Below are 19,530 nucleotides of genomic sequence, written 5' to 3' on the forward strand. Positions count from 1 at the left end.
GAGGGGCTTTGGCTTTTTCCTTTTCCCCCCAAACCAACTAAAAAGGCTTAGGACCACCTTCAAGTGTTTCACAGTCCGTGTTTTAGAGAGAAGCTCAACTTTCAAACTGTCTGTTAAGAGCCGCTAGACGAAGATAGGGAAAAGGCTCGCGGTGTTTTGCGAGAGATAAGGAAAACTCCAAGCTGCAGCTCCCAGTCCCTTGATACTACGAGGGCAGAGGAATCTATCCGTCTGTCTCTGCTCCTCGCTGAGCGTGTTTTGGCGTACAGAAAGCCCCTCAGTCAAGGCGCGGTGCTGTTGGAGTAGAGGATAGGCAAAGAGGGAAGGTAACGGGCTTAACCTTAACCCTAGGAATTCAGCAAACCACGAGGAAAGTGCTGGAGGGAAGTAGGAGAGATGATGCAGGCGGATTTGAATCCGGCATCTGTGAGAGCATTATCTTAAATATCACCTCCCGAAGGCCTCACGCTAAGGTGTGATTGCCCCGAGATTTCCCGAGGTTTTCTGCGGATACCTCCTCTGGAAAGCAGCACTTTGTAGGGTTCAGCGGGGCAAACAACCCGATAAGCATCTGGAAGGAATGGGAACAGCTAAAGAGCAAAGGGTAAAAACCAATTCTTCCTACCCTTTTATGCAAATAAAGCACGTCTAGGACTGCTTCGGGTAGCTCCTTTAACCACTTCTTGTCCCAGCTATAGCAATTAGGGCAAGTGTTCAAGTGGGTGGAGGGCAAACAGATTACCAGAGGTCTCCTCAGGAAAAAAAGAAGGGGGCGCCACGTCTCCATCTCCACTCGGACCCAAGCCATGGAGGAACTTTGCTCAGCTCCGTTCCTCGCTCTGGACGCGTTACGTTTCTTTCTCCTCCTCTTCTCAGCACATAGAAAGTGCCCAGACCCTACCACGGATCCACACGGGATGCCTTCACATCCCTGACTGCTTCAGTGCTGACGAGCAAAAATGAAGGGGCGCTCTGAAAATTTGGGCACATTTTAAGACCCTTGTACAACGTTACTGGGAACTTCAGGGCCGCCACCAGGCCGCAGTGCTTCTAATTTCTTAGTGCTGTCGCACGGAATCCAGTATTCAGGTAAAGAGCAGAACGTCTTGGTTAAACAGCACCGCCTGCAAACCTGTAATCAACCTCCCGATGTTCAGTAGACTTAATCTAAACGCGATTTTTATGGAACAATCATCACTCACCGCAAAAGAATTCGAGCTATGTTAATTCTCAAGTCCACCGTTGTATTGATTTTGCCTGGAATAAACGCTTACAGATCTAGAGCCTTGGTCATCCTGGCTCCTTCCCTCCTGCTGTGTGTTATCAGAGGCATCAGTGCCCGCACGCACACGAGCGCCGCTCGGCCCAACAAGCTCTAAAGGCTCGGGCTTTTGCCCCTGGCACGTCTTTGCGGCGAGCTGCGCCTCGCCAGCTGGAGACTGGTGCCACGGAGGCCCCAAACCTCCGTCCCCAGTGTAATTCCCATTGTGTGCAACTTAATGAAACGCAGAAGTGATTTGTCCTCAGCTTATTAGAGAAACAGTCCAGGATGGACACATTTGCTCTGTCCTTTCGCAAGTACATTCACACCCACCCCACGCTTTGAATAGCAGTAGTTTAGTCTAAAGTCTAGAAATATGGATTTGAGAGTTATTCTCACGCCTAAAATCTTTTTACTTTACGAAACTCAGCTGCTCTAACTCAGAAGCAGTCACGCTCTCCTTGGAAAAGAAATCTTCACCCAAACCCACACCAGATTAATCTTAAGAAAACAACTCGTGTCTTAGTTTCAAAGTAGAAAATTCACAGTTAATTTATCATTTTTGGTAGTGAAAGCAGCTGCAGGAGCATCTTTAATAGGAGATCCAGCAGCATATAATGCGGTTTCAAGAGATAGGGCTGTGGTTTTCAGCGCTGCTGGAGAGAGTGGTAAAATACAGGTTTGTACTAATGGAATAATTGCAATGTGACAGGAGTGTAGGCTTCCAGCAGGATGCCTCTGTGATATTCCCCCTCACACACCCTGTTACGGCTCGTTTTTCCTCTACCTGCTTCCTGTAACCATCTCGAGTTCTCCTAGCAGTCAATACAAATTCAGACTCGGCCGTGGCACCGCGCCACCCCAGCCATGACAGCAAAAGCAAGGGAGGAGACCATAAATAGTGGCATTTTACTACAGGGAGATCCAAATCCTGGCAGAAATACGAAGTTATTCAGTTTCTCCCGCAGTGTCACTAGTAAAACCTTACTCAACATCGCACTCAGTCCTATAAATTATAAATATATATATATTTATAAATATATATTTATAAATTTCCTATAAGTTTCCTATAGGAATTTCCTATACATTTCCATTTGGGGGCTGTCCTTCTCTTCTAAGGATTCTGTAAATGTAAAAAAAAGCGTAGAAGCTAAAAAGGAAAAGGTGTAAGTACAAGTGCTACAAGGAGGCCGACACCTCCACTGAAATTTTACATTACCAGGGATTTGCAAATTAGAAACAGTTGGGGAAAAAAAAAAATACCACTACCGTATTCTAATCACACAGCAAAATCCAAACAACCAAGCTCCAACTTCCCCGCCCCAGTGGGAACTCCGTTTGAAGTTTCCTCCTCGTGAGCGAAGCTCTCACTTTCCGAGGCACACGCCCTTGTCCCGCCTGAATCGGTACAAACGTTCCTGAGCGGCCCTGCATTAAAGGACGAAACAATTCTCCAAAAGAAATGCGTTTGGTTCACCACGACATCCATTCCGTCTTGGCTCTCCTACCTGCATCCGAGCGTCTTCAAGTCTATTTTTGTTTTGTTCGGGGTTTGGAGGGCTGGTGGGTTTGGTTGATTTTTTTTTAACCCTATGTCTCATTGCTATTACTACTGAGGAAGCTAGCAAGCCCGAAGAGCTGAAGGTGAGACATCCTATTGTTTGAGAAACCTCCTTATTTCACCAGCAGTTAAAAAAATAAATCACAAATCACACAAACAAGAGACCCCCTGCTCTTCCTACATCCTCAGACTCGTCCTCCACATGGGAGCAAATGAAGATTTCAGAAACGATGGAGGAGTATGATGGGGCAGGAGAGGACAACCAACAGACAAAAATATTAAAAAAAAAAAACAGCAAAAAAGGGGGCGTTCACTGCAATCCCCCGGTCGCATGAAAGGACAATGAAATAAGTTCATTATCGAAGGATAAGCGAAGCCAAGAACCCAAACATTTAGCTAGGAATTTACCCTCTGCACGAACAGACGCCTGTCCTTTAATAGCAAACGCTTGCTAAACGAGTTTCAAAAGGTGCACAACAAGGCCCCAGAAATAATTACATTTTAAAGCCTCGTTCATCTACATGACAAGTTTAACTTCAAACAATTCTTAGATCGATCCAGCTAAGCCAGTGAAACCTCCCTTCTTGGGAATTCTTCTGAAATCGGCTTGTTTTAAATAAATCAAAATCGGCCCGTCCGCACGCTTCCTAGTGCTAAATTAAAATCCAGGTTTCGTTGTTTTCTCGCGTTAACGAGCCGCACAAAAAAAAAGCCCTGCTAGGACAGAAAGCTCTGCGGGGCCGAGCTGCTCAGCCCGCCCGGGGTCCCAAAGGCTGCGTCATCACGCACGTTCCTGGAGAGGAGCGGAGCAGGAAGGACTTCCCGAGGCAGGAGGTGGAGGCAACGAACGAGGGAGCCTTGGTTTCAGTTCGGATCGGCTTGCCCCGCGGTGCCCCGCGCAGCCTCCCACGCCAGCACGACCGTTTCCTTCCACAGCACCGCGGGATTAATTTGAGGTGGAGGTAAACTTACTGGCTTGCACCCGGGCAGCTTTTACATCTGCTTTGAGCAACGAGGAGCTCTGTTTCTCGGGTGCCCGTTTGGCGAAGGCTGAAAGACGACTAAAAGCTGCAGCGGAGACGAAACGCGGCCGAGAAGCGCTGGCGAAAACGGAAAAGGAGAAGCAAACGGCAAGGGGAGAGAACGAACTGCTCTCGCCGGCACTGCGGTTAAAAATCACTTTCACAACCCAAACGCGACCAAGATTTGGCAGCTCTGTGGAAAGCTCAACGAGAACTGAATCCGAAAGACAGCACTAACGGCAGCAGAGAGAGGGGGGGGGAAAAAAAGCCAACTTAATGAGGGACTTAATTATGTCATCGCCACACCGAGCCGATGGTTTGCTTCTGCCTTGGCTGCGTCATTTTGTGAAGTCCCCCAGTTAACAAAAAAAAAAGCACACGGTCACCGGGTAGCGCTTGGCTTCTCAGCTGCAGCAACGCTGTGAGGGTATCTACGAGAAGCCCTTTTCCTTAATGCAAAGAAACCAGAGACCACGCAAACCCGTAAAAATGCTCGCACGAGGACTTTATTCTGAGCCTCTTCTGAACCTCTGAGGCTCACTGAGCGCTGCAAGGCACCGCCTACCAAAACAGCCGTGAGTATACAGAAATAGGGGCATCAGCTCTGCCTCGGGGTCACGGCAACACTTCCTGAACGGTTCTGAAAGGTCTCTTCAGAGCTCTGCTTCTTAGAAACGGCTACTAAAAAATTATCACGCTAACAAGTTACAGCTCTGGTGTAAGATTTGGGAAAGGCTGGACTGGTGTGACGTACCTGGGGACAGCGCTACTCGGATTTGTCTTTTACCCTCCTAATCTTGAGGGCGTAAAGGCGACAAGGAAACGTTTCAGTCCGTCTCTGGGTATTAACATAAATGGGAAAAGAAAAAAAACCACCTTGCGTTAAGTTAAAAAGCGCAGTACTTCCCCAGTCAACAGGACAGGGCTCCTCGTAGCAGCTGGCTGCTCTGTGTGCGCATCAGAAAGGATGCAGGGCAGTAAGGGAAATTCAGTCGATAATGCACGCAGCGGATCCCTACCCGCTGACGCTACAGTTAAACATATTAAATATTTCCCAGCAGCTACTTTTTTTCTTAACTTACCAACAGTAAGCTACTCAGGGCTGACTTCTCTCGATCGCCGCTGAAGCCAGAGATCAAATTTAAGAGTCAGCAGCGTTTTCTGGTAGTTTGAACGCTACAAACTCCACCACCAAAAATACAACCAAGCGCTCCGCTAAGACCTGCGGTAAGGCAGGCAATAACCCACGACACCCTTTTTGACAGGTCTCGCAAGCTTCGTACAGCTATTTGTCGGCACATGCTTAGCTCACCCAGGGATGACTCTCATTACGCAGGCAAAGTTGCTAATTAGCAAGAAGCGCGGCCGTTCGCGACGCCAGTTTAACACGGAGACGTTTACTGCACGCATCGGCCCGATGCCCGCAATTTTTGGGGGGCCAGAAGAACTCAGGAGGGCTGCTTTTGGGAACGGACATTCCCTCCTAGGCTGTTTGAAGAGAGAAGAAGGACAGACAGTCATATGGTAACCTGATTTAGTAGGATTTAGAAACCCAAACTCACTCTCGGGCGTTTGGGAACGTGACTCGCAGCCGTTCTGGAGGGGCCGAGCCTGGAGGCAGCAGCGCAGCACGACACGTGCCAGCGGGACTTTCCTGGAAGGCGAGGAGGTTTGGATGTCCCGCACGGCCTTCTGCGAGCGCTACAACACACCACCGAGGAGTCGAGTACGAGACGTTTTTGCCAAAACGAAATATTTCAAGAGGGAGGAAAAATGTACGTACTAAACCCCACGCTTCCGCGCAGCCAATGAGAGAACCGCTGCTGAAAAACAACTTCCACTTTCCACAGCGTGAATCTTGTGTGTACTTTGGCTCGCAAAGGAAAAGGAGGAGGTTCCATTCATCACTTGTCTTTGCACCTAATCACTGCCTCATCTTTAAGATACCTTACGATTACGCAGCAGGCTCAGCCAACACAGTAAGGAGTCGTCTTTAGGAAGACACCCCGGCCGTGGAGACGCTGCTCCTGAAAAAAAACTCACTGTGTTTTATGGGTAAAGTTGATGAGAGGAATTTAAGCTTAAAGAAAAACTCTCATGCGAAAAGGGAGAGCTGAAGGTGCACATGAAACTATTTCCTCTTTTATGTACGGCAGCTTACGATGGATTTCAACACAGCTGTCTAAAATGAAGCCGAAGAAACCACACAGCTCCGTGCCACCAGCCGAGCTGGCACATTCGGAGCAGGCCCGGGACACAAAAAACCTTTCCAAAACGCAAAGAGCAGCGACAGGAGGTGCCGGGCGTTCTTGCTGCCCTCAGGGCATACGCTGGGAGGACGCAGGTGGAGTTCAGATCCACAAGATGAAGGTGCTGCCATTTCCAGCACCTGATGTGCAGCAGCAGCACACCCTTCCCTGCACGTTTTAGGACTGAAGAGAGAGAATACGCAACCGTGGCATATCAACAGGAAAATATATGGGGGCTAAAAACGAGCACACACACACGTTGAAACTCAAGAAAGATTTAAGAGTTTCAAAAGTCTATTAACAACTTTTAAAGAGGGAACTTTCAGCCAAACAGCGACTGAGAAAATAGCCTTAGTTTCGCCGGTTCGATACAGAGAACTCCAATTTTTTTCTAGCACAAGAAACAAAGCCTGCGTTTCACACAGAAACCAAAACCCCCTTTACAAAGTCAGTTTTTCAGACAACTGCTGCTTCGACAACAAATTACGCCTTCAGGTAGCAGACAAAAATCAAACGCCCTTTCAAAGGCTCAGAAAGGAACCTACAGCATGCCAAGGTGAGAAATCAGAAACAGAGAAATGCTCTGCAGGGGGAGTTACAGAAGTTTACGTAAGTTTTAATCACTTCTTCAAGCCGAATTGATATAAGGACAGAGTTTTTATTATGATGACCCTGCCCAAGGCAGAGGGGTTGGACTACACGATCTTTAAGGGTCCCTTCCAGCCCCAAACGTTTTCTTTTTATGCCACTTCTACATTTTTCCAGCCTGGAAAAGATAACACAAGATGTACGCTTCCTGTGTTAAAACGAGCAAAGCAAAAATCTCAGCCATACATTCACATTTCTTACTCTTAATAGTTTCTTGAAGGCAAAAAAGCGTAGGGATTGAAAAATGCAGCAAATTAAACGCTAAGCCAAGAAGTCAGTACCCGGGGAAAAGGAACAGGGATCACAGCTTTGCTAAACACGGCAGAAGTGATTTTACGAAGTCCCGCTCCGGTACTAAAAGTGTCTTCCCCCCGACATAACAGTGTGTTCGAACAAAGTTTCCATGTTCAGCAGCAATTTTGTGAAATCAGTCAGATACGGCCTCCTAACTTGCTTTCTACCCTTTCCAGGAAAAAAAAAAGAAAGGAAGAAAGAATTCAGATGAAAATAGCAAACCCTGGGCAAATCGAGCCAGCTCGCTGGCGGGGGGCCAACGCGACGGAACAGGGCTGGCGGCGGCCGCCAGTTTTGGCAAGGGGGAGCCGGAGGAGTAAAGTAGCTCGGATGTATCCACGGGCTGGAGCGAAGCAACCAGCAGCAAGACCCAAGTCAGGAGGCGCATGAATGGAGCATTTTACGCGGCGTCGAGGATGTGCTGACAGACATGTAGGGGCTGGAGCTCTCGCGCGCTCGCGGCAGCTGCGTCTCGGCGCACGTTTGCAAACCGCAGCTCTTGCTCATCCCTCTGAACCGGATCTCAGCATGTGCTCAGGTAGCAGCCGGGCGCGTGGAAGGGAACTTTCACTGGCGGCAGCAGACCGCACCAAACACCTTGCGCAAGGCGGCCGAGCGTCCCGCGGACGGTCCCCTTTTCCACACTGCTTCGCCGCTCTCTTAAAAGGATAAAACGCTAACCAAATGCCCTGCCGGACCGTTCGATGGGGAGCGGGAAGATATTTGGGACTGCTGGAAGCCCGGCTGGGGATGGGGTCACAGGAAGGAAGCAGAAAACGTCACGGCGTGGAGAACAACTCGCAGCTCGTACCCCAGGACAAGCACTGCTGCTGCCCAGCTCCGCACGGGGGAAAGGGCTGAGCCTCCGAGATAAACTCGGAAGTAAACAAGGCAGAAGATGAGCTTGGTGGGAGGGAGCAGGAGCCCGAGACACAGCGGCGATGTCTGGAGGGGAACAGCAACCTGGGACTCGGTAAAAGCGTGGTGTTTGTGGTATCAAAAGCCCTGGGCTCAGAAAGGGATCTTCTGCTGCGGGGAAAACACCCTTACACACCGAATCTGGTGCTGGGGAAAGATCACTCTGAGTGAAAGGGAGAGCAGGAGGGTCAGAGAGCAAGGGAAGGAGGTTAGAGGGACTTCCACCTCCTTGTGTTAAAGGTTAAAGCAATTGGGAGTGATGCCCAATTCATCAGAAGGCATCTTCCCTTACATGATGGTATCTCCCCCAACATCCTCTCTCCCTTAAGCTAATTTTTATCATTTTTTACCTTTACGTGGAGATAGACTGACTCTAGGCACACAAACCTTTGTTACAGTTGGTGTGAAACGTTCCCGCTTTGCTTTTAAAGGCATAGACCAGAAGAACTTAAAGCACAAGCTCAGCGATGCATGGTTACACCTTGGATACACGTAGCTTTTAGGACGGAGGTGTGTTTCCATACCATTATATTATAATGGGCAAAGTTCACCAAAAGGGCAGCATTTTCTCAAAAACATGGCAGGCCGTTGGCCCAGGGTAGCAAATACGCAGCTTATCGGTTCCGATGTACCTTCGAGTTCCCATCTTATCACGGAGCCTGGCCGCGGTGCCTGCGCGCCGCTCCACCCTCCGCACGGCTCCTCTCGGAGGCGGCACACCAAGCTCCCCCTGTTCCCCCCAACATTTAGGGTCGGAGGCCTAGGGAACTTCTACGGAGCGCAGCTACAAAAAGCTTCCACCCTGGAAGCCTCTTCAATGCCGCACCTTTTATTTAAGATGGGAGTATCAGTTTAATTTCTAAGTCACCTCCAGCAATCACCCCCCACATACGTGAAACTACTCTCAATCCGTACACTGGCAATATTTTCAATAATCTGGCTCTCCAATTTTGAACAAGGTGTATTCACAGGAGGTGAGCAGCCTTAGCAACAACAGCACAGTCTGAGCTCCACGAATACCTGCACACCGAACGTGGAAACCAGAGAACCTGACGCCAGAAGCAAAGGAAATGATTAAATCAGTATTTACCCACAGTTATTGGTACTGAAGCGTGCGAAAGCCAAAGCCTTGAACCCCACTCAGCTGCAGAGCCCTATCTCCCCAGGGCTTCTAGTAAAGGCCTTCAGCACCGTAGGGAGAAAAGCAAGAAGTACAGCTCCTCTGCTTTTCCTAACACGGCAGCAATCCTGCTGGCTGTCCTTCTTGATTCTCGTCCCCTCAAGGGGAAATCAAAGAAAAAAGAAGCCAGCCCCCAGCCGCGGGTCCCAGGATGGGAACGCTCTTACAGTCCATGGGAAGCAGGACAGACATCTCAGCTACAGGTCCCGTACTTCACTGTGCTGTTCCTCGCTAAGGAATTCGACAATAAGGGAGAGAGATGTTATGCAAAGCTGTTAGGAACAGTAAATTAAAATACAGGAAGTTCGACTTGTTCTGAAACTTTTCTAGGAAAAAGAAAAAAAAAAAACCAACAACTATGAGGCACCAGCCATCCAAACACTGTAGTTCCTACATTAAAATAGAAACTGCCTCACAGAAACAGCCCAGACTCAAAAAAGCATTGTCCTATAGTAACAATACACACTTCAACGATATTAATGTATTTCTCTTAAATAATATCGGGGGTCCTTGAGGCAGTTGGCAACCTTTCTTCTGCCCGCATTCATCTTCCAGCTCACAGCACTCATTACACGACGGAGCCTGAGGACACCTAAGGAAGCCAATAACCTCTTCCAGCCCTACCTGGTGCCTGGGTAGGGTCTGGGCAGGTTTCACCAACACCTAAAAACCCAAAAATGAGGCAGGGCCCCATGACAAGCTGGCGCCCCCCGACCTCCTTCAGCCCGGGGCAGGCCAGGAAGATGCGGCCCGCTGCCGGGAGCGGGGAGGGAAGGAAATGGAGACCCCAGAGCTGCCAGCAGGAGGCTGAGCTGGCAGCACAGCCGGCCTGGAGGGGGAAGGAAGGCGGCACGGAGCTCACCCAGCCCCGGGGAACGACCCCGGGGCCGAGCCGGGGGGCTCCCCGCCGCCCCCTCGCCTCACGGCGGCCGGGAAGGGAGGGCGGGGGGGGGCCGAGCCTCCCCTCCGGGGGCCTCAGGACACGCACCGAGGCTTTGCCCCTTCCTTCCCCGCGGCCTCAGAGGCTCCAACCGGGCCTAAAGCCCCCGAAACGGCCCCGTCGGGGGTAAAAAAATGAAGGAGGGAGGAAGCGCCTGAGGGCGCCTCGTGCGCCGGCGGTCGCCTCCCCTCAGCCGTCCCCTCCTTCCCCTTCGACCCCGTCCCTCAGGCACGCACCGAGCCCGAGCCGAAAGCCCCAGAAAGCCCCAAGAGGGAGGCGAAAGCGGTCGGAGCCTCACCGGGTCCGGCGGAGGTGGCTCCCGGGTACATGTCTCCGTGCGAGGCGGCTCGGCGGCTCCGAGGGGAGGGAAAGGGAGGGAGGGAGCAGCCCGAGCCGCGGTTAACGCTGGAGGAGAGGGTGGGGGGAAAGGGAGGAGGAAAAGAAAAGGGGAAAAAAAAAAAAAAAAGGAGGAGGGCCCACGTTAAAACCAGGTTACTCGGCGGCCCTGAGGAGCGGGGAGAAGGGAGGAGCCGTGGGGTCACGGGGAAGGGGCGCCCCGCCTGCCGCCCGCCTCCCTCCCTCAGCCCCCGCGGCGAGCGGGAAGCGGGGCGGGCGCCGCCTGAGGGGCCCCGCGGCCCGGCTCTGGGGCCGGCTGCGTGCCGCCAATGGCCGCCGATTCCCTTCCTCCTCCTCCTCTTCCTCCTCCTCTTCCTCCCCCCTGACGAATTTCTTCCTCAGCCATGCCGCCAGGCTTTGCTCTTCGCTTGCCGGTGTGGCCGAGCAGGCGCGGAGCGTTTGTAGGAGAAGCGTTTCTAAGGCTCGGAGCGAGCCGCTGAGGTGAAACAAAAGGGTGTTTTGCCTCAGCTTCTGGCTTAGGCAGGTGTGGTATCGTCAGTTGTGCTAAAATAAAGTGTAGGGTGGCTGCTAGAGGGCTTTGGAAAATGCAAAGTACTTCAGGCTCCCTCTCTGCTGTGAAAACCTCAGATCAGTCACCTCGCTTCCCTCACACCTCCATGCCACATCCACTTTTTGTCCCATCTAGGAATCCCAGCTGTGTTGTGGTACCTTACTGTCTTGCACAATGAGATAATTCCTGGCCATATGTATATGAGGTTTGGTACAGGAGAACGCGAATTAGCAATTGCCATCGTGTGAAAGAGGCATAATATTGGTCAGCGTGACGTACTGAGGCCCAGGAGATGATCTGTGATGATTCCTGGAGGAGTTTTCATCCCTTGGTAATTACCTCATTGGTTCTTCTTCCTTTCAGGAGGGGAAAATAGGAAAAAATAAAAAAAAAGCAAACCTGCTAAGGAGACTGAGTTAAAGCATGATCTCACTTCCACCAGAAAACATTAATTACATCAGCTATGATCCATACTTTCCTCCAGCGGCGCCATTTAAATGTGGATAACTTTTTTAAAAAAATCTCATCCCAGAACAGTCAAGCCCCTTCAAAGTCAACTAAATTCCTTCAGTTAATTTTATGTGCTAGGGGACACGGTGAACGTACTGCTTGGTATAGTTATTCAAACCATTTAATATCCTCCTTCATCAGTTTGTATTTGAAGTGATAATAGAAGCATTTAGCTATTCCAAATTTACATCAGCTAGATGTTTACGCTCCCCTTTGGGTCATACTTGTAGGTAGATATTCAGGGGTTGCTATTAACTGCTCATCTCTCACTGCAAGTGTACTGTTCCTGAAAACCTTGTCACCACTAGTTTCCACTGCAGTGATTTTGGATTTGTCTTCATTCCAGGCTCCTCATGTTGCTGGAAAGTTAAGATTTACCAGCAACTATGGACAATTAAAGGACAAAATTACGGGTAAAATTTATTTCTAGAGAAAAGCCAAGTGGCTGGAGCACAATTGTAAAGAGAGACTTTGAAGATGGTCTGCCAAGGGAGCTGGCAAAGGGGTTGCTGCCGTCCCCTCTGTGAAGAGCATTTGGTAATATTTTTGCACAAACACCCACAATTTATTGGTTTATGCTAAATAAGGTTAGGTGAGGCTGAAAACAGGAAACAAAATCCCCCCAAACCAGACTCAGAAGGGAGTTATCCGAGGCGACTTTGGCCTTTCTGCTGTATCAGACAGTACTAAATGCTGAGGTGACAGTGGGAAATCATGCAGTCCCTATATCAGCATCTGAGTTTTTGATACTATATTTAAATCAATCTCTTCAATCTGATTAGGAGGATAACTCCTGCTAACATTATGCATAGCTCCGTGCCTGTTAGACCTTCTGCATTTAAGTACAAGAGAACATAAAAATATACAGATAGGTTTCTAGAAAAGTCTACTGAAAGTGGTGATCATGGAGAAGTTAGCATCCAGTACCCACCACCTCATCTCACCCAGCTAAGTCTAGATTTACTGCCTCACACCAGCACCGGCTGAACAATGTAGCTACATGCCTGTCTTGGCACCTACCATTGCCTACTCAGGTTTAAAAATTACACGTGAAAGAGCCAGGGGAAAAAATGTAGTAGGGCTACCATCATATGAGCAGTTTGTTTACTGTTCTAGCAAGAGAAATAACATGGCTTATGTTTGCTATAGAAGGAATACAAGACGAAAATAAGCCATCACCACAAGTAATGAAGGCATTTCAAAATCTGTGACTTTTAATCCCTGGCACCTGATGTGATGTGGTAGTTAACATACATCACTAATAGCATGTCGAGCATTTTAATACCAGGTCCATTAGTACTTAAAAAAATTGGCAAAGCTTATATACTTCAGTCAAAAATGATAACATAAACATTTCAGTCATAAGACTGCACTTAAAGGTATTTTGTGAGAAACAGCTCTCATGTTACAAAAATTCTAGCACACAACACACAGATTTTAGGTTAAGAGGGCTATATGTCGGGTTAAGAGGATTTGGTAAACAGGACCTCGGAGCCCCCCACTGCAGGATATAGTGGAATAGCTCTGCCTAATTATAACTCCAAACACAACTGCTGGTGGGGGAGAACAAATAATCCATGCATAGGTTTCCTAAAAGCCACCACCACCACCAAAACCCACAACACATTTGCGAAAGGCTTTGGTAATTTATTCTTGTCTAATCTGGTCACCCTGACTAGCACTGAGGCTTTCCTCCATCAGGACATTCACGAGTTCGGAGCTGGCAGCGTGAACAGGAACAGGACAGGAGCAGTGATTACTGTGTTATATTTTTCCACCTGAAGGAAGAGCTCCTCGTGTTGGTAGGCATGTGGAATGAGTTCAATCCAGACTTCCAGGAAAGAACCATCTCTGTCCTGTAGGTGGACAAAAAACAAACGGACTGACTGTTGGATACATAAACACAGATAATCCCATCTCACCTTTCCACATCATCCTGCTTGTGAAATACCGGACTGAAAACAACAGTCATTGAAGCTTGCATGCTGAAAGGATGTGCCGACATGAAACTTCATCTGATACCTCACCCAGCTGCCAAAGAAGAAAAAAAAGAGAGTTCATTTTGGTACTCAGCAATCAGTTGGAAATTAACAAGCTCCCAAGCAACAGAAGGTAGCTGACGTTTAGGGGAGGTTTCACAAGACAGTAAAGACATATCCCATGCTACTTTTGGGTTCTGAAGAACACTCTGCAATTGATTTCAGAAATTCTCTGGAAAATATAGAGCCGGAGAACAGCAATTAATATCTGGAACAGGCTAGAGTGCAATATACTTGTATTGATTTTGAGCTGATTTTTGTGGGTTTAGAACTTCATAAGCAAGAGGGCTTATCGCTGTGTATACATGACTGCCGACTTGCACAACCAGTTAAATAGTAAATCAGTTAAATAGCTTTATTTAAACACTCTTTTTTTTTTTTTTTCATGTAGGAGTCCTGGTGTTCCTGCAGGCTGTTTTCATGCTACTGTACACTCTCAGCAAGATTTCTGGGTTACTGAGGAGAGGAGAGTTACAGCTCTGGTCTGCCCCTGTTCTTGTAGTAACAGGGCACACACAGGTTGGTCCACGTCACTTGCATTACTTCTAATGCTTTCTGTCACTGACAAATGATGTTTTGGAGCACAGTGAAACCTAATTATGTTTTACTGGGCAATTTCAAACCCATCCCCCAAAAAAGCAAAACCAAAACCAACCCTCTCACTCCCCCTTACACACAAAAACCCCTCTATTTTTGAAAAGATTTGCGGTCATATTGGTCTGAAAGCTCTATAAAAGCGTTCTTTTCAACATGCTCTTAATAAACTGTATTAACGATTACAAAGTATCATTAAGAATTGCTGAAATGCTCAAAATCAGGTTTCTTTAGAGGAAAAATTGACTGGCTGTTGCACAGAATACCCTATCATAACTGCTAGATTTCAAGCTGAAATTTCCTAGAACTGGTATCTCCCAAGGAAGGAAATACTGGTTTTGGAAAAACTGCATTTTCTAATATTTTTTGAAGATAATATTTATGAATGGCTTTTAAGAATCATTTATATAAACAGAAGTAATTGGGGGTAAATATTTTACATACAAATAAGCTAGTGGCAGAACATATGGCTTTTCTTTTGATGAGAGAACATATTTCGATCTCACTAAGCACAACCCTTCTCTTTTTAAACTAAATTAATTTAAAAACCAGTTTATAATTTCTGTTAGTCATTTATAAGAATGATAAAATGGCAAAGAAATTTACTCGGAGAAGAAAGATGTAAATTTGATTCTTGACTGAGGGAATTCAAGCTTACATTATTCCAGCTCTCACCTGGCCTGACTTGAAGCTGTTATTCTGGAGTGTGCGCACTAGATTTTCATATACTCTATGTCCTTTTCATAATAATATATATATTTTGCTTTACATAATAAAAATATACAGTGAGATCAGAAAAAAAAGTGAAGAAGGACTCAAGAAGGACTTACTTTTGTAAGTGATCAGAGCAAACACTACAGCAATTAAAAACTATCAAAAAGATGCAGCACCACCTATTGGGGATGTGCTGTGTGCTGATTATTACCACTGCAAGTAGCAGTAGAGTTTTGTTCTTGTTGTGAGCCCAAACGAGCATCCTGTCCAGGCAGGTTTCTCAGCTGGACTTCCCACTATAGCCATGGACTCAGGCCTGGAAATATTTCTTCGGTTTGAACCCAGTTATGAGAAAGGGTAAAACACACACAAAAAAAAAAATCAGCTAAGGAACAAGTTGTTTCCAAAAAGAGGATAAGAAAAGCAGATAACTGTACTGATACTATTAATGAACAAAGTTGGAGAAGACAATTTAATGGTGAATAGTTGCTTTGTCAAATCCACTCCTACCCTCAAAATAAAATAATAATATTAATAATAACAACAACAATAATAATAAAAGCCATGGACTTAGTGTCATTATAGCCCAGTAAGTGCAACTGTAAAATTAAAATCATACCATACAGAGGAAAAGCTGGTACCACCACTGGAAAACAGTTGGGGGGGGGATAACTTGTCCTGGTTAACAGCACCCAGATGTGCCTCAACAAACACAGGGCACCCCAATTAACTGCCAGCTCCTTCCCTCTCTCAAGAGCGGAAAGCCTTCGGCCCTTTGGGTAAAGGTGTTGGCGTGATGGTAAACAACCTGAACTTCACTGGTGTGGCTAATTGCTAAAACCAGGAGATAGAGGCATGTCGAGCCAAATGAGGATCCTCCCAGGGCCAGTGAACAACTTGGATTGTTTGAACAGCTTAAAGTAGAAAACAATAATGAACTTCTACTAGGGAAAGAAAGGGAACTGTAGAGAGATTAAAGTGGACTGCGGTAAGAAGGACAACCTAAAAGGGCTCATCTGCTTTTAGGACCTCTCACCGTGACACAGGGATTGCCTTTAGGCAGCTACAGCATCTCCCAAGCCTATTCGGTGGCTCAGGGAATTGTGTTTGTTTATTGTTTGGTTTGGTTTTTGTTTGTTTGCTTTCAGGCAAGCAGTCATCTCTTTTCTCCTTCTTGCAGATGACTTCCCTACCTGCAGGACGTACACCTGGCTGAGCGGCCAGCTCATGTATTATTTCGTGTTGTAAAACACTGCCTTCAAGACACAGATATAAGACTTTGCCATTTTACACTTCTTATTCTTGCTTCCCCGGTGTCGATTCACAATATAATGCAGTTTTCTAGAACCTCACAACAATCACTGTGCTGACTTTACTGCTAGCTTCTTCTGACCCCAAACATAAGCATACCACTATAGCATAACTATATAGAAATTCCGTACCCAATGCCCGATGAAAACACTGCTGTCCCGCAACACTAACAGGCCGGAGGCCCTGACCCTAATTTGTCAGACCTGTGCAACTTGTGCGAGAGCTTGCCGTGTGAACTGGAACTTGGTACCAGGTGTCACGCTATGTGAGGTTTGAATGTGGGATAATGGGAAAGGCCTTGAAAGAAGAGGCCCCCAAATCATTACTAACTTCACAGAATCAGAGAATGGGTTGGGTTGGAAGGGACCTTAAAGCCCATCCAGTCCCAACCCCCTGCCATGGGCAGGGACACCTCCCACCAGCCCAGGTTGCCCAAGGCTCCTCCAGCCTGGCCTTGAGCACCTCCAGGGATGGGGCATCCACAGCTTCTCTGGACAGCCTGTGCCACGGCCTCACCACCCTCTGAGTGAAGAATTTCTTCCTTATATCTAATCTAAACCTGCCCCCTTTTAGTTTAAAGCCATTCCCCCTTGACCCTGTCATTACACTCCCTGACAAAGAGTCCCTCCCCAAACTTGTGGTCAACTACTAATTATCGAAAAAGTGCAACTTGAGAGCTGGAAAAAGGCTGTTTAATACAGGAAGGATCAGCTCAGGAAGGTTAAAAACAACAAAACAGTTAAGCAAGGTCAGGGAAAGAGAAAGAAATGTGTGATTCAGGTCTCCTTGGTGAAGACTTCTTGAGTTTGGCCACCTTGATGACTATCAATACCCAAAGTCATGCTTTACTCTACAGCGCCAGCTCTGTAGTATTGTGTACACACATATAATTTAGGAAGAAGTGTTAAGGACTGAACCCTTTGTATATGTAGCAATAACGACTGATAAAGTACAAGAATTGATCTGTAGTGGTTACAATTGTGAGAATTATTAGCACAGTGTTTTCTTACTTAATATTAGTATTAAAGTTCTGTTTTAAATTTAAAACTACCAGTGTTAGCGCTGCCAGCAATCTCTAAATCTTTAAATGGTGTGTGTATGTATACATATATATATACATACATATATATGCACACATAAATATATATCAGTTGCGACAGCGCATGTTGAAACAAGTTCATCCCCTCCTTCCTGATGTTTTCCTTTCCTGGCTGGTAAGTAGAGCTCAAGTGCATTCAGTCAAATCTCTGCTGCTGCCCTTTACCATCCTCCACGTGTAAAACACCCACCTTGGGAAATTTTCACACCCAACCTCTTTGCTTTGCTTATCGTGAAGACACTCCTGTGCTATCTGGTGAACACTTTATCAGCACACTTGTATTATCACCCTACATCAGAGCATTGTCTTTCTGGAGCAAGCCCTAGTAACTCATCACTCTGGAAGTAATTCAGGATCCTAGAACTGTAGACTACGCAGAAGCATACATACTTTCCATTTTTTATTTATTTTTTTAAACACCCCGATATATTTTCTACAGAGCCATCTCTAAGGGAAGTTATTCTGCTCCAAGAGGATGATGAAATATTAAATAGGTTGTATGAAGCATGGACAGTTAACCGGCTCAGAGGTGAAAAGCACACAGACTTTATCCTAGACTTTATCCCTCGGTCCGCCTTGGAATGGAGCTTTGTTAACTGGCAATGCTGACTGGATAGCTAGGCTTCAAAAAGCTTTGGGGAGCAGCAACACTGTTCTTTCCTATTACACAGCGATTTGTTGGCATCATAACTTTATTCTGAGCCCCTACAGATCAGCCACATCAGTGTCACTCAATAGATGCAGCAAGACAGCCATGAAGCAAGGATGCAGGCAAATCTCCTCTAATTAATGTCTTTATCAACCAAAACCTAAGCTTATGTGAAAGTCACGTTTAAATTTCAGGTCATAATATTTTATTTTTAAACAATGCATCTTCATTTTTAAATCATTTTCGCTTAAGAACTGTTACCTACGTCCCTGTTCTCTCCTATAGGGTCCGCTCAAATTTCCACTTGGACCTTCACCACTAAAACAGGATAGAAAAAACTGTCCCCTGTCATTCACCTGTCTTCTTATGCACAAGCAATAGAGACTCCTGTCCCCAAACAAATGTATTCAATTTCAGTACAACATCACGAAACGTGTGGATCATTGCCAACAAGAAACCCTTGAACACACAACCTGCAAGTTCAGTGAAGCTAGATTTTTCTCTACAGCCTGAAGACAGCAAAGATTTATCGTCACTATTTAAATCCTGTACAATAAGTTACTTTCTATTCAATGCAGGATGTTTTCAGTGGAGCAGGCACATTTCAGATGCTGAATCTAACATTATTAGGTTTCTTAGCTGGCAGTGTCTTTAGCCATGAAGTATAATCTGAGCTATTTAGCTATCTTCATGTGGGCTGTTCTAATAAAGGCTAATGGTGGTCCTCCTGCACTGGCAATTGATAATTCCCCTTGCTTCCATCTGCTTCAGCAAGTCACTCCTCAGTTCCTTCCTCCACATACATGAATGTAATCTGGGATCTACTTAGGAGGAATATTTCTTACTTGATTAGCTTGGGTGTCCTACAAGTTTTTTTTTAGCCTTTTCACAAGCTGTACATTTCCAGAGGTGCTATTGCTGATAAAAAGGAGTTACTCGGAGATTCCAATGCCCTTAAGCAAACTCCAGTTTCTGCTTCCAGATATTTTGAGCATAGCTATAGCCTATACATGAACTTCCTTCTAAACTAGATCTGTGAGTTCATTTGCCTGAAAATTAAAATTTTCGGTCCATGTTGCTAGTTTTCGGGCAGATCTTTGCAGATGTAGCCACACAGCTCTGAAAGCTTCCGCAGAGGAGGCCGTGGCAGCACTGGCATGAGGGATGGATGAGGCAAGCAGAACTGCCCCTGCTCTGCTGGGCCTTCATGAAATCCCATCCTCAAGCACCTGGCACTTACAGAGATTCCTCTGTGCCCTCCGCCAAGTACAAGAAGTTTAAGTGTTTAAAGTCAGAACTGGTACCACCACTACCAAGGTTAAAAACCTGCAAGTTAAGTGCTGCAACACTGCATTCATCGTCTCCAGCAGTAAGTAGTCTGATCCTCATCCAGTGAAACTTAGAGATCTTTCGAATTGTGAGGAAGGGACGGATACAAGAGGTCCCTCTTGTGTGCCTCAGTTTTTACTTGTAATGGTCTCATCAGTCCTCTGATTTTTGTGGAGAAGCATTAGAATCAGAGAATCCCTCAGGTTGGAAAAGCCCTCTAAGATCATCTGGTCCAACCTTTAACCTAGCACTGACAAGTCCACCACTAAACCGTGCTACTGAGTTCTACATCTTCAGGTCTCTTG

At 46.7% G+C, this 19,530-nt stretch overlaps 1 protein-coding gene and 1 long non-coding RNA gene across 8 annotated transcripts in view; one reads left to right on the forward strand and one right to left on the reverse strand.

Annotated features, from left to right (window-relative positions):
- The window catches only part of AGO2 (argonaute RISC catalytic component 2), a 58,723-nt gene extending 48,134 nt beyond the window's left edge, over positions 1–10,589 (reverse strand). For 2 of the 7 annotated variants that reach the window (XM_080582107.1, XM_080582106.1), the window contains exon 1: positions 10,372–10,589. In XM_080582107.1, coding sequence (XP_080438233.1) covers positions 10,372–10,402 — 31 coding nt within the window. In that variant the 5' untranslated portion in view covers positions 10,403–10,589. Of the gene's footprint in view, positions 1–3,794; positions 4,061–9,300; positions 9,352–10,309 lie in introns of those variants that run through there. The other 5 variants (XM_080582111.1, XM_080582110.1, XM_080582109.1 and 2 more) reach the window with 3 other exon arrangements.
- A 314-nt stretch (positions 10,590–10,903) lies between these two features.
- LOC308190548 lies at positions 10,904–18,787 on the forward strand. The gene is made up of 3 exons (XR_013947314.1): positions 10,904–11,311; positions 13,921–14,048; positions 16,018–18,787. It is a non-coding gene; the product is annotated as an uncharacterized lncRNA (long non-coding RNA).
- Positions 18,788–19,530: the final 743 nt, after the last annotated feature.

Source organism: Anser brachyrhynchus (assembly GCF_964034855.1).
Source record: "Anser brachyrhynchus genome assembly, chromosome: 2".
Taxonomy (NCBI): Eukaryota; Metazoa; Chordata; class Aves; order Anseriformes; family Anatidae; genus Anser; species Anser brachyrhynchus.